We start from the raw sequence: 13,101 nt of genomic DNA, 5'->3' as shown, positions 1-13,101 counted from the left end.
GCGAAAACAATGTGCAACAATGTCGGTTACCTTCATGCAAAAATATTTATTTAGTTTTTGATGGCGTTTTGTGACAATGACGCAAACTCTAGCAAAGCTATTCATTGTACTAAACATTGGTCTTAAACATTTATATTAACCAAGCCAATGATATTATAACATGGAACAGACTACATGTATAGCCTCAGTCGATCAGCAGTTCTTTCCCTATCTTTCATTATTCAGTCTCGTATAAAGAAGTATAACATGAGCATTTGCTTCAAAGTATATAATAATTGGCATTGATGTTTTATATTCCAACATTCTGCTTCTCTTTCTTCAATACTTTATTGTGTGTTCATGATTTTCCTCCGTTTATCGATTTTCAGTTGGCATATCATCTTCACTGTTTGGTCGGTATTCCGAGTTATTTTTAACTTACACAACGGTTTTTCCCGCTTGTATTATCCAATCAGATATTAGGATTTTCCACGTCTAAATGGAGGCTCTGTACGTCGTGACCTTGTTTTTGGTGGGTTTTTTTTTTATTAGTTATTCCCCTGTCTACATTTATCACATCACGTGTCATATGACAATGACCCATGAGGCTTCACGGAGACAAGTGTCGGCCAAATCTCCGTATAAACTAGTCGAATCGGGACCGCAAAAAAACCCATCCAAATTGAATTACTATGTTCCGATGTCCTGATATATCTGGAAGTCTGGACTTCAAATTCGTTTAGATTTCTGAGATGGCTAAGTTTCCTAATTGGGAATTCGAGACACAGTACGCATCTGTTTACATGCGATATTCATTACTTCTATGCCACAATGAATTGGTGTTACCGAAATGAGTGTTTTGGTATAGGCTAGTAAAGTAATAGATGAGCGCGTGGTATTAACCGAAACTGAACACATGCTATCTTTACATTTTTCTCTTTTTCCTTGAAAATGTATAACATGGCGGCATGCTTTATTATTTTTCTCTTTTACATCATAGCAATATTTACGTGTTATCTACATGCAAGTACAACGCTGATTAAGTTAAACTTCAAGAACGGACAATAAACTGCCAATTTTATAGACTTTAGTGTTGTAAGTGGACATCATACAGCCATCCTCGCTTGGCACATTTCAAAGCCATGACATAAATAGCATTGTTAAGACGTTAGAACAGGACACACATAATGTTGAGGCTCAATTTTTATTGCTGTCACATTAAGCAAGTAAGTCAAACTATATAATTGGGAAGCAAAGGATTTTCAGCAAAAATGAATATTTGAGTACATTTTGCAGTAAAAATGGATATTGCAGTTGAGGAAGAGACCGGAAATGCCCGTAGGCGTAAATCAGGAGTGACAAAATAAGTAATAGAACCTAATGTTAAGCAGTGCATGTTTATCAACAAATCTAAACATTACATAGTGTTGGTGGAGCCACTCATCTTTACAATCAAGACCAAAGAAGGTTCAAATTGCTTGAGTGAACTAATATGCTGTATCTAATTATCATATCACAAGCGAACATATTGTTTGTTATTCAGAGCTGAAAATACTAATTGAATTGTGTATCGTACCGATGTATCCATATTTATGGAGGAGAAAGATCACGTCGGTTCATCATAGTGGCACAGAGTATATCATGGACGTCCATATCTTTGATCAGGAAACGTCACATGTTATTATCAAAATACCCTGGTAATAAAACGCATTGTGACTACCGAGTAGAAGTGTCGTCGCAAGTATTTCAATTAACGGTCGACCAACGTCCTACACATATCTCAGTCAATTAGACGCTTGTCACCTTGGGTTTGCTGGCTCATTTCAGGAACCAAAAACAGGCAAAGGATATCAATTAGGAATGCAAATCGTATATAAAACAAAGATCAAAAAGCCACAAACGCCCGTGGCTGTATGACAGTAATGAGATGGTCGAGACCTAATTATTGTGTCTGACAATCGAAGTCCTTGTTTTGTCACCAAAATGTTTTATTTTGTCACTAGATCTGTGAAGAAGAGACTATTATTGCCACCGATAATACATACTAAACTGACGACACAACTCAAAACGATATGATAAGTTAATCTTTATGCTGATGCATGCAATTATTAACTTACATATTCAAATGTTATGTATATTTTCATCTTTCTTCGATTTGTTTGTCTTAACCCCCTGTTTCGCGTTTTCGTGATGCTAATGTCTCCGAAGACAGCTAGTATTATATTACCATGACCTTGGCATGACGTGAATTTTACCTCCCCTGCAGATAATTCTTAATTGTTTATTCTATCCATAATCACAATTTCCTCTTGTATGTAAGGCACCCTGAGGTTTTTGCTTTTGTTTTTTTTTTTACTTTTAATTTTTTTTATTTCAAACTGATGTCTTTAATTAAATATTAAAACGTTCTTCTCAAATTTTCAAATTCTAAACGGTCAAGCTATTGATAATTTGATGGATCGCATATTGTTTGAATTATTGCGCAGGGGACAATCACTTTTAAAATTAACCCAATGATAAGTTAAGAGTACGCTGAATAATAAAATAAAAATCATGCAGCTTTGTCGGCCATTGTGCTCTGTCCAATAATGATAATATCTGTATAAAAGGAGAGCTGCACTATAGGGAAGACAAGCTATACAAACTGTTTGCATCGCCATATCGGCTACTTTTCAGGAGATTGCAACGGTCAAAGTCCGTCTTAGACACTGGACAATCGCCCGATCAGTATACTTAAATTACACTTATCAACCTCAAATGACCGATTACGATTTATATTTGAGTGCAGCAGACAAAATCAAATTTAAAAGCAGCAACCGGAACTGCATTCCGGAAATAAAGTGTGGGAGTTATTGACATGCGCCCAAGTTCCTGTCTATAATGCCTCGTGTGCATGGTGGGTCACGTTCCCGGATGTTATCACGCCCAAATATGTGGATCGGATTGATGCTTCCATTAGCTGATTGTACAGCATTGGAAAACACAGAATAATCATTTTCTGTATATTTCGAAAACCTAATCTATAAAACCAGATCATCTTCTCCATTGAATCTTTTCCAAGGCTTGTACTCTGTTTCGAAGATCGTATTATAAGGAAGAACGTTTGCAGCTATCGGGGAACGACGGCTCTAATGCCTTTAACAGATGGGCAAACATATCACATAATGTGTATGAATGAAGGATGTTAATATCTGTGACATAGTCGGCAACAGAGAAGACATCTGTCACCATTACCCAGTGGTCGATATTCCTTTAACTTAACTGCATCTAGGATATTTAATAATCACAAACTAAATAGATATTTCAAAAAAAAAAAAAAAAAAAAACGTTCAGAGTTGGAATCAATCCAACAACTTTGGATCTTTCCCTTTGGTTCGGTGAGGTTTTATTTATTTTGCAAAAAAAATAAAATAATAATAAACATTGTTTATGCATTATGTCAACTTAAACAAAAATTGTCATTTGTGCAAATAGAAAGTTGTTTTTGCATATAGATATTTGTTTTTACACATCAATCTACATTTATTGAATTTTTGCAATCTGCGGCAGCCAAAAGACATTTAACTTAAAACTGTAGAGTATCCTATCACATCACTGTCAACAGATGATTTGGTTTTCCACATATACATATAAAATCCATGTATGTTGGTGCCGCTTCTGGCCGTTATTATAGCGTTCACCCCTATGGCCGAGACATACCAGAGTCTATAAAATGGTAGCATTTTTTTAGACGGCCTACTGGCTCACCCATTGTCGGTATAATACAATGTGACCAGGTCGAGTACCCTGCTTGTAGTCTTCGGCAGTGCGCTTCAGTGAGGTAGCAATATAAAGTCAGCATCAGTTCCGCGTTACCACAAGAAGACAAACGTCAGCATGCGTCAGCCTTAGTAAACACACACATATACACTACACGCATGCATCTCGCACACACGGGAGGCCGTCCTTAAGGTGGTTCCACACAGTTTGACCCAACATTTTCCTATCGTTTAATTTTCTTTAAATTTTGTCAACTAAAATAAGTATATACTATACTCCTTTCTTATATAATTTTTAAAATATCGAACCTTTTAAATTGTGTTTTTATTGCTTTCTCTTGGCCTGGCGGTTCGTCTGCTCTCGAGGCGAGCTGTCAAATTTTCAATCACGGTCACAAATGCGTTTTTGTGATCAGGAACGGTAACTCCTTTGTCCGAGGAGTTCCGAATCTACGATACATTCGTATCGGTGTTTGGAACGTCCTTTACTTTCGGTTGATTTGATGATATTTTGCAATGCATTTTTACAACACTAATCAACTTATTAGTGTAACAGAATAGTAAACAAAACTTCGGCCTCGTGCAATCTAACATCGGTTGATTACTAGTACCTCGTGTCAAATATTTGGACTATTGCACATACACCCATGATATACTCGTTTTATGACACAATCACTAAAACACCCTTAAAATCACTGAAATCTCGACTTTCATGTAGGCCTAGAAGTCGTCTGGCAGCGTTGACATCTGAGTGACCAAGGCGCTTAAAAGGGTAGGACTAAATTACGAAACGTTACGCAGTGTTCACTAGTTCGCACGTGATGTTTTTGAATAAATATATTGATTATTCAATCATTTCCTCGTCAGTTCTGAATGTTTTCAGAGCCGAAAAACATAAGAAAACTAACAAAAACAATGTAAAACTAAGAATAAATGGTTCGTGAAGACACAACACCGGATCTGTAAACAGGTTGACGTCATCAAAATGTTTATTCTTTACATGAATGCAATAATGAACAATATAATGGGTCGTAACATTTGTACCAACAGGAGACCATGTAGTTATATAAGAATATTGACCAACCCATCTGATGATAGTATGATATCAACAAGAGAATCTAGAGGCAGACCAATATACACCCGGCCGTTTCGTTTTTTAAGTGACATTAATGCGAATATCAAATTTGTAATTGAACAAAACTAATTTCGTCATAAAAATGCTGTTTATGATACTATGACACCTCAATATCTTCCTATTTTGCTATAGATTAAGTTGCTAGAAAAACAGAAGATCAGACAAGATTGCTCAAAACGTTAAATCTAAATGTTGTTGTCTGTTGAAATTGCCCGGTCGACAAAAGTACTTGCATAAAACGGACGCAAGGGTTATAACATAATATTCCTGTCAAATTTTCGATATAACTGCTTAACATGTGCCTTTTGGTACGGCATAGTACAATGGAAACAAAAAACAAAAAAAGATGTTGATTTTGAAAATAAATGATGATTGCATGTGCTACGATGGTAAAACGCAGAAATAAGTATACATAATCACAGCCTGTGTACTTGATGGTTTTTTATCCAAGCAACTTTAAACTTACATGGGCTAATTTTCCATAATGCATATACAATGTATAGACTTTATATTCATGTAACATGTAACCAACAAAAGGTATTTGGCAAATAATTTATTATATTTTCCTAGTTTATATTAGTCAAGTGAAACCGAAATCTTATACACATGTTCTAATGACGTCATACACAAAACTATTTTTTAGGGAATCATATCTGATTATGATAAGTGAAAGTCCATCACTTCTTCCAAACGTCGTTTGATATGGAGATTCCAATTGCCTTTGTACAAAACATACTTGCATCTGAGACTAATATTTAATTATTTTTCCCTATGCAATTAGTTGTATGCTAAAATAATTGATAATCAATCGATTTGTCGATTGAAAGACTGAAAAACCTATGTGGTTTATTTGAAATGCATTTTAGTTTTGGATCATCTATATCAACCCTTAAGTAAATGTTAGCCGCTTACATGTTGACCTCACTTTTTTAGGATACAAATATTTTATTTCTCCAGCATTATTAGTATATATTACCTCACTTCTAACTGATCCCTCTCTCTTTTCAGATAACTGAATAGGCGTCGCCAATCAAGTAACCGGAAATACGTGCTGAGCAGGCGCAGTGACACTAGAACAGGATGTCTGAGGAAGAGGAGATTGTATCTAAGGAACAGCTGTATACAGCTATTGGAATGTTGGCAGTATTTTCTGTAATTGGCGTCATTGGAAACGCTCTTGTTCTGTACGTGTTTTCAAACTTTAAACAGAAACTGACATCAACCATCTTTATTCTCACCTTGGCTGGAACGGACTTCATCACATGTCTAATTACCATACCTTATACCATTGTGGTCGAGGTCCTTGACTATTCATTGTATTATAACATTGTGTGTCAAATTTATCAGTTCCTGATTACGACAACTATCCCGTTTTCAGCTTTCGTCATGGTAGCTATTGCCGTAGACCGGTATTTATGCATATGTCATCCATTTCGTCACGCGATGACGATTCGACGTGCTGAATATATTGTCGCTGTGCTGTGCGCATTTGCTGTTATGCTTGGAATACTATGTTGCCTGAACTATGGCATTGTGGATTTTTATCAAGATATCCCTGTCTCAAATTCTACGTCTCAGAACGGCACAACAATGTACAACACTACCATGTTTTCGGGCCGTTTCGCTACAGTGAATTCTGGGAATGCTACTAACTTCACATATGATCAACCGGTATTAACGGAACGTGTATTGGCACGTCCTGGAATGTGTGCGCCGATCAATGTCGATAACCCATTTTTCCAGGTCTATCAGAAGATCTATTCAAGTTTCTTCGCAATTTGTGCCGTAATCGTCATGGTCCTTTACGCTATAATTTACCGTTCGGTATTAGCAAGACGACGACAAAGGTTAAAGATCGTAAGCAACAAATGCTGCGGTTTCTGGACGGCTATTCCGAACGAAACCGAAAGCACGGAAATATCCACACTTACAAACGTTTCAGAAATTGGTGATGTGGAAAAACATGACAAATCAGTACAAAAGAATGGAACGAATTCTTCAGCGCCGCAACCAGGAGAAAAAGACGTTATAATTCGCCCAAGCAATGTATCCAGGGCTAAACTCGAAAAAATGAAATTAGCCAATATAAAAACTGCATTTATGCTTTCAATTGTAACACTTGTTTTTATTGTAGCTTTCCTGCCATCCTGGCTAGTGGCTTTGCGAGTTTTCAAAATGAATGTAGTCGTGTTCTACATGTACTTCTCATACAACGTGGCCAATCCCGTCATCTATGCTTTCATGAACAATACATTTAAAGCTCAGCTGAAAGAGTTGTTCAAGTGCAATTCTAAATAGTGCAAGTCCATCTCGTCAAAGAAATCAACTTGTTAAACATTACAATCCTGGAAATGCCCGCCATTACTCAAATGTAACGTTGTACATAATTCATATTATTCAGTTATAAGAGGTGGTTTCTGCAAGAGATAGGACATTCATATCCATTTTGTAGTTTTAAAGCTTAGTTTCGATATTGACATGTTGCGTGCGTCTGAAAGGAAACTGCTGAAAAATACCAATGATACCTTAATGCAGATTAGATAATTTTGTTTCAACTAAGTTTCACAAAAAACATGTTACATATTTTACATACAGTGACGAATGGAATCCCTTGTTCATATCTATGTTATGGTATCATTTCTTCAAATAGTTTGGAACGCAAGTGGACATGTTTGTTGTCCGTCATGGGTGGTTTCCCTCGCATCGTTGGTTTCTCATGAATTACATTATTGTCTATACAATGTTCTTATTTGAAGCACACAATCTTGTATCATTACGAGTATTGAAAATGGGTGTTCCGTAAAAAAACATATTGATGTCTGGTTAGAGATATAGGGACACCTGCCAAAATGTATTGATTCTAGCATAAGTCCATTTATGCTCTGCCTTTGATCTGGTTGTCTCTAGTCACGTGTTTTCACATGAATACTGATGCTAATGAGTGGTTGTATATTGCTTACATAGAAACCCATACAAGGCATACGAACAGTCTCTAATATAGTAGATGCCTTTATGTTTAATTGTGGTATATATATGATCATATGAATATTATTTCGTATTCCTTCCATCACCATCAGGTCCAGCTATATATTGTATAATTACCACATCAAGCAAATGACAATCCTTGACCCGGACCGGACTCTTCATTCGTTTTACCAAATATATGATTTTGAAACTATTTCAAACATGCAAATTTAATATGATTCGAATCTGCAATGTTGGCGTCGTTTGCTATGCTAAATTTAATAAAACGTTGCCATTAATTAATGGACATGTTACCATTTTAACATATATCCGATTATCCAGGTACTGTTTCGTAATATTAAGATATTTGAAGTAGGATTTTTAAAATATAGTTCGCTAGGGGGACAAGAAAAGTATTTTTTGTCAATCTAATTCTTTCATTCCAGTATTAATTGCATATTTTATTCAAAAAAAAGCAATATTTCATTTTGCGGAGAAACTAACAACAAATTTAGAAAACTCGTTAATATAGGTTGCTACACATTTTTAAAAAATCGTGAGAAATCCATTTCACGCACAGTCGTGACAACACATAAGGTATAATATAATAGCCTCATTTAATGATAAATGAATCTAATAACACATCCTAATTAGCCATTGTAGACGAACACATCATATTTGAAAGTTAAAATGCAATCTAAATTTTATCCACGGCAATATGTCTTTAGATTCGATCAATATTTTTTTTATAAGAAGCCCTTCTTTCTAAGAGCAGAAAAACGTTGCCAATCTCGAGTTAATTTTCCATCGAATAGAGAAGATGTTACTTTGTAAGATTTCTGTAAGGAAAACAACCTGGTTTTAGATCTCTTGTGCCGCGTACGCTTTGAAAGCGTATCTGAAAAACATGTTGGCTCTCAATTGTTTTGGTATGCAATATAAAAAATGACATAGTCGAACATATATCGATTCATTTTGTCAGTGGTACCACTTCACATCTAATTTCTATTTAGTTATTATTTTAATCTTAGTTGTTAAATAAATTCCCTCATCTTTTCATCCATTCTCATTATCTTGTACACATTGTTCACATTTCTATTGTTTATAGTGTACAGTTCTGCTGATTTGATTTCATCCCCGTTGACAAATTTACTGAATTGTTTTATCCCACATATTGTTTAACTTAGTCTGTAAAGTCATAAAGTAACTAAGTCAATTATCATATCTGTAGTGATTTTTTTTCTGTATGACAATGTGTAAGTCAACATCTTTCGTATTATCTTTACATCATTATCGTTATGCTCAGCAGATAATTTGCAAAATTTGTAAAATTCTAATATATATAATATTGTTGAATCATTTTTTTTTTAAATTACTATAAGGGATCGGAACTCACTTTGTATAGATATGTTCATCCTGTATGCCCTATAAATATACATGGTTAGTACCAAGATAAATTATAACTGATTTGAGAAAGGTTTTCTCTCATTCAACGGTTTTTTCCTGTAGGTTCACACAAGCACGGTCATTATTCTAAAGCAGAATCTTTGCAAGTGGTGACCCGTGTTGCCACGGTGTACGGTAGTTGTTTTATCATGAAGTACATTATATAAGATTGTGTTTCGTAAAAAAGGTGTAAATACATGAATTAAAACACTTTGATGATTATTCATTGTTTCCCAATGGCTTACATGTACAACATGTACGACATGCACTTTTTTGTTCATTTTATTCATAATATGTCCTCATTTTCGAAGATTGTATCATCAATGATTTCAAAGGTTTGCTTGTTGCTCCATCCAAAAAACAATAAAATATGAAGCTTGAACCATTGAATTAAACTCATCTACCTTTTGATTTTTCACGGTTCTATAAAACCTCGCTATTTTGAACTATTGGCTCTGTAGAGTTACAACGTTAGTTTGGTCAAGTTTCTTTTTGAATTTATATCCAATACATTATTTCGTCAGGTAGAAGTCTTTTATTTGAGTCAGAGTGTTTCTATAGACAATGCAAGCTTGCTTATTCTATACGCAGTAATTTTCATGTTAAATGGCGTTGACACTTTACTTTTGCAATGTGAAAATCCATCATGAAGTACATTGTGTGAATTAGAACTATTTTTGAAATATATTAACAATAATTTGACATATATGTGTGATGTTCTAAAATCAGCCTGATTAAGGAAATAAGCTATTTCAAATTGGAACTGCTTAAATAAAGAAGTATTTTCTGAACGTAGGTGGTTTCCGTGTACTCGGTAAATTACGAACGAGATCTTTGTTCATGCATGGCGTTTCTGCTAGTCAGAATGCGAACTAGCATAATCATATTCACATAATTCGACTTTTCGGCGAGAATCAGTAAAAGCATAGCATGATTTGGCATAACTCTTCTCGTGGATATCTTCATTTAAGGACAAAGCTTGTCAGTTGGTAGCATGTATGATCACTTAAACTAGATTGTTCATATAATCTTCTAAACCATACAGTTGTATACATAATTCAGTTGTTTTCTAACACTTTGTGTAGTTGAATAACAACACTTAACACTGAAAATAAAACACACGCATAATTACTTTGCCATCGGTTTATATTTGTTATCTTTCCTCCGTGTCCTTCATTTGTTCCTGTATTTTGTTTACTTCTGTAGGTGTCCCCTCGACATCCGTCCTCATATGACCTAGCTGTTGGCGTCTCCCTGGACACCCGTCCTTATATGGGTAAAGCCATTGGTGTCTCCCTGGACAATCGTCCTCATATGACCCCGAGTGTTGGTGTCCTCGATACACTCACCCTCCTATAACCTTAGACACCAATCTTCTTATGACCATGTGTGTTGTTTTCCCCAAGACACTCGTCGTCATATGACACTTGCATTCGGTGTTCCCTATTACCCAGTACTTGCCCCCCCCCCCCCCCCCCCCCCCCCCCCCCCCCCCGACACCAGTTCTCATTGACACGAATCGTTGGTGTTCCCCTAAACACCCCGTCCTCATGACACGAGCTGTTGTATCCATTAGACACTCGGACTTTATATTACCCTAATAGTTGCCCCCCCCCCCCCCCCCCCCGACACCAGTTCTCATTGTATTACCCTAATAGTTGCCCCCCTCCCCTATACACTTGATGTCTCCCTAGACACCAGTCCTCGTGCGACCCTTACTGTTGATGTCCCCTAGATACCCATCCTCATAGGACCCTAGCTGATCTTATCCCCCTTGACACTCATATTATATGACACGAGCTGCTGGTGTTTCCTATTCATTTGTCCTCGTCACCCTGATAGTTGTGGCGAGGACGAAACTTCTAAACGCATGCGCATTAACTACACGCATATAGTTATATGTATGAATACACTAAATATAAAACATTCAAGGCTTAATACGAACTACCATGTGTCCGATGCTTCTGTTTACGCTTGCATATTCTTTATTGAATTGTGATTGGGCAAGCATTATGTTCAGACTGTAATCTTTATTCATTGTCATCTTTATATGGAAAGTGTATTCCGTATGTTTTCTAATTGAATTAAAGGACCAGAAATTATCAATGGCAATTGTTGTGACAGAATCATTATTGTAATACTATCAAAATGATTTCATTTTGTAGCTATACCAACATTTTGGTATTTTCTGTGGATTTCAATGTGAATGCAATGGTAATTATTGAACAGAAAAGCATCATGTCCAACTTCATTTAAGATATACTAGGACACATGTTATATCAAAAGAAAAAAAAGGAAAAAGATTACCATGAGCTAAAAATTTCGATTGTGTGCCCAATAAGTGATATTGCTATCAAAAACAATGAAAGAAAGTAATGAAAGAGATTTGAAATCTGCACAACAAAAAATATTCCAGTTTACGACCCGTACTCTAATGAAGTTTATATAGCAACTGTGTTTTGATGTACATATCTAACCAATACACCATTAATGGTATTTTGTAAATTAGTTGTTTTAATGATTTTTCTGCTGGACAAAAACATCACATAGTTTGCCCCTTATATAAGCTGTATGGTATATAAAAGTTTTATGAAAGTGAAATATATACGTTTATTGCAAGTGTTTGTTGTTTTGTTTTCATTCATGCTGGAGTTCACAATTCCTTTCAAGAACAAAATTATGTGTTTTCTTCGAGGCCTCTATTTTGTCATTGGAGATTATCGTATATGGAATAATTATAGTCACAATCCCTAGAAACACCCACATACAAATTATCATATTTTCTATCGGACAACAGCTAAATGTTAACCATGCAAAGGCATTCATTTCAATTGATAAAAAAGGGAAGTTAGCTTGTCCAGTGCAGTTTCACCAACCATTTTGCATACACAAAGTTTGAAGAAAAGAACATCAATAATATTTTATTGATATAATGGTTTTGTAAAATTAGAGTGTTCTATTTCAGTAAAATGAGAATAATTTGAGGATGAAGATGAAGTCGACACGTGCATTGGTTACCAATCCTGCACACCATTCTGTGTTGAAAATGATATCGCAGTTACGTTACGAAGAAGTTGTTCGAAGAAAAAAAAATCAGAATAGACAATGTTTTTCATAAAATAGATACCTTTATTCTAGTAACCATTGCGAACGAAATTTGTCGAGTCAAGTGAATTTTAAGCATATTTGTATTCCAGATTTTATGAGTGTTTAATATCAATCAGAGACAAATGATTTAGTTACAATAACAATGTGATTATAATCGTTTGTGTTATTTTAAGGATTAAGTAGATACATTAGACACTAGCGAAAAGTTCACAAATCCTACATCCATCTCTAACTTAAAGCTAAAGATCAACACTCACTTAATTTAATATAATGTACCGTGCAGGAACGTCAAACAACCCAAAGGTTTAAAACGGATATAAACCATATTCACATATATCTTTTTGTTGGAGAACTGGTTCCAAGATTTCAGAGGGTCATGTGACAGAAGGTAATTCATTGTCGCTCTAATTTCAAGTTATTAAGCAAGTCCAGATGAGAAACGGTAGTCGTCCATTACATTAGAACATATATACTTGAATGTCGTATGCGCCAAGCGATTCCTCTTTTAATTTTCGAACAGCAAATACCTGAATGGAAGTATTAGAAGCAAAGAAGAATGTATAACATCTAAAAGAAAAGGTCATTGCTCAACCAAAGCCTCTAACGGGAAATGGGATACACAAAAAACAAGATGCCCATGAGTCTTAACGGTCACCTGAGTTCGGAAATACATACTGATAGTTAATTGTTTTTTTATTTTTTTATTTTTAC

General features: G+C 35.4%; 1 protein-coding gene across 1 annotated transcript; it reads left to right on the top strand.

The window, feature by feature from the left end:
• The first annotated feature begins 5,884 nt into the window (after positions 1-5,884).
• On the top strand, positions 5,885-10,641 carry LOC117314628 (orexin receptor type 1-like). Its single transcript, XM_033868708.1, has one exon. The coding sequence runs from the start codon at positions 5,953-5,955 to the stop codon at positions 7,168-7,170; it is 1,218 nt and encodes a 405-aa protein (XP_033724599.1). The 5' UTR covers positions 5,885-5,952; the 3' UTR covers positions 7,171-10,641.
• The last annotated feature ends 2,460 nt before the right edge of the window (positions 10,642-13,101 follow it).

The sequence above is a fragment of the Pecten maximus genome, chromosome 16 (assembly GCF_902652985.1).
Source record: "Pecten maximus chromosome 16, xPecMax1.1, whole genome shotgun sequence".
Lineage (NCBI taxonomy): Eukaryota > Metazoa > Mollusca > Bivalvia > Pectinida > Pectinidae > Pecten > Pecten maximus.
This window is presented reverse-complemented; position numbering and strand designations above follow the sequence as displayed.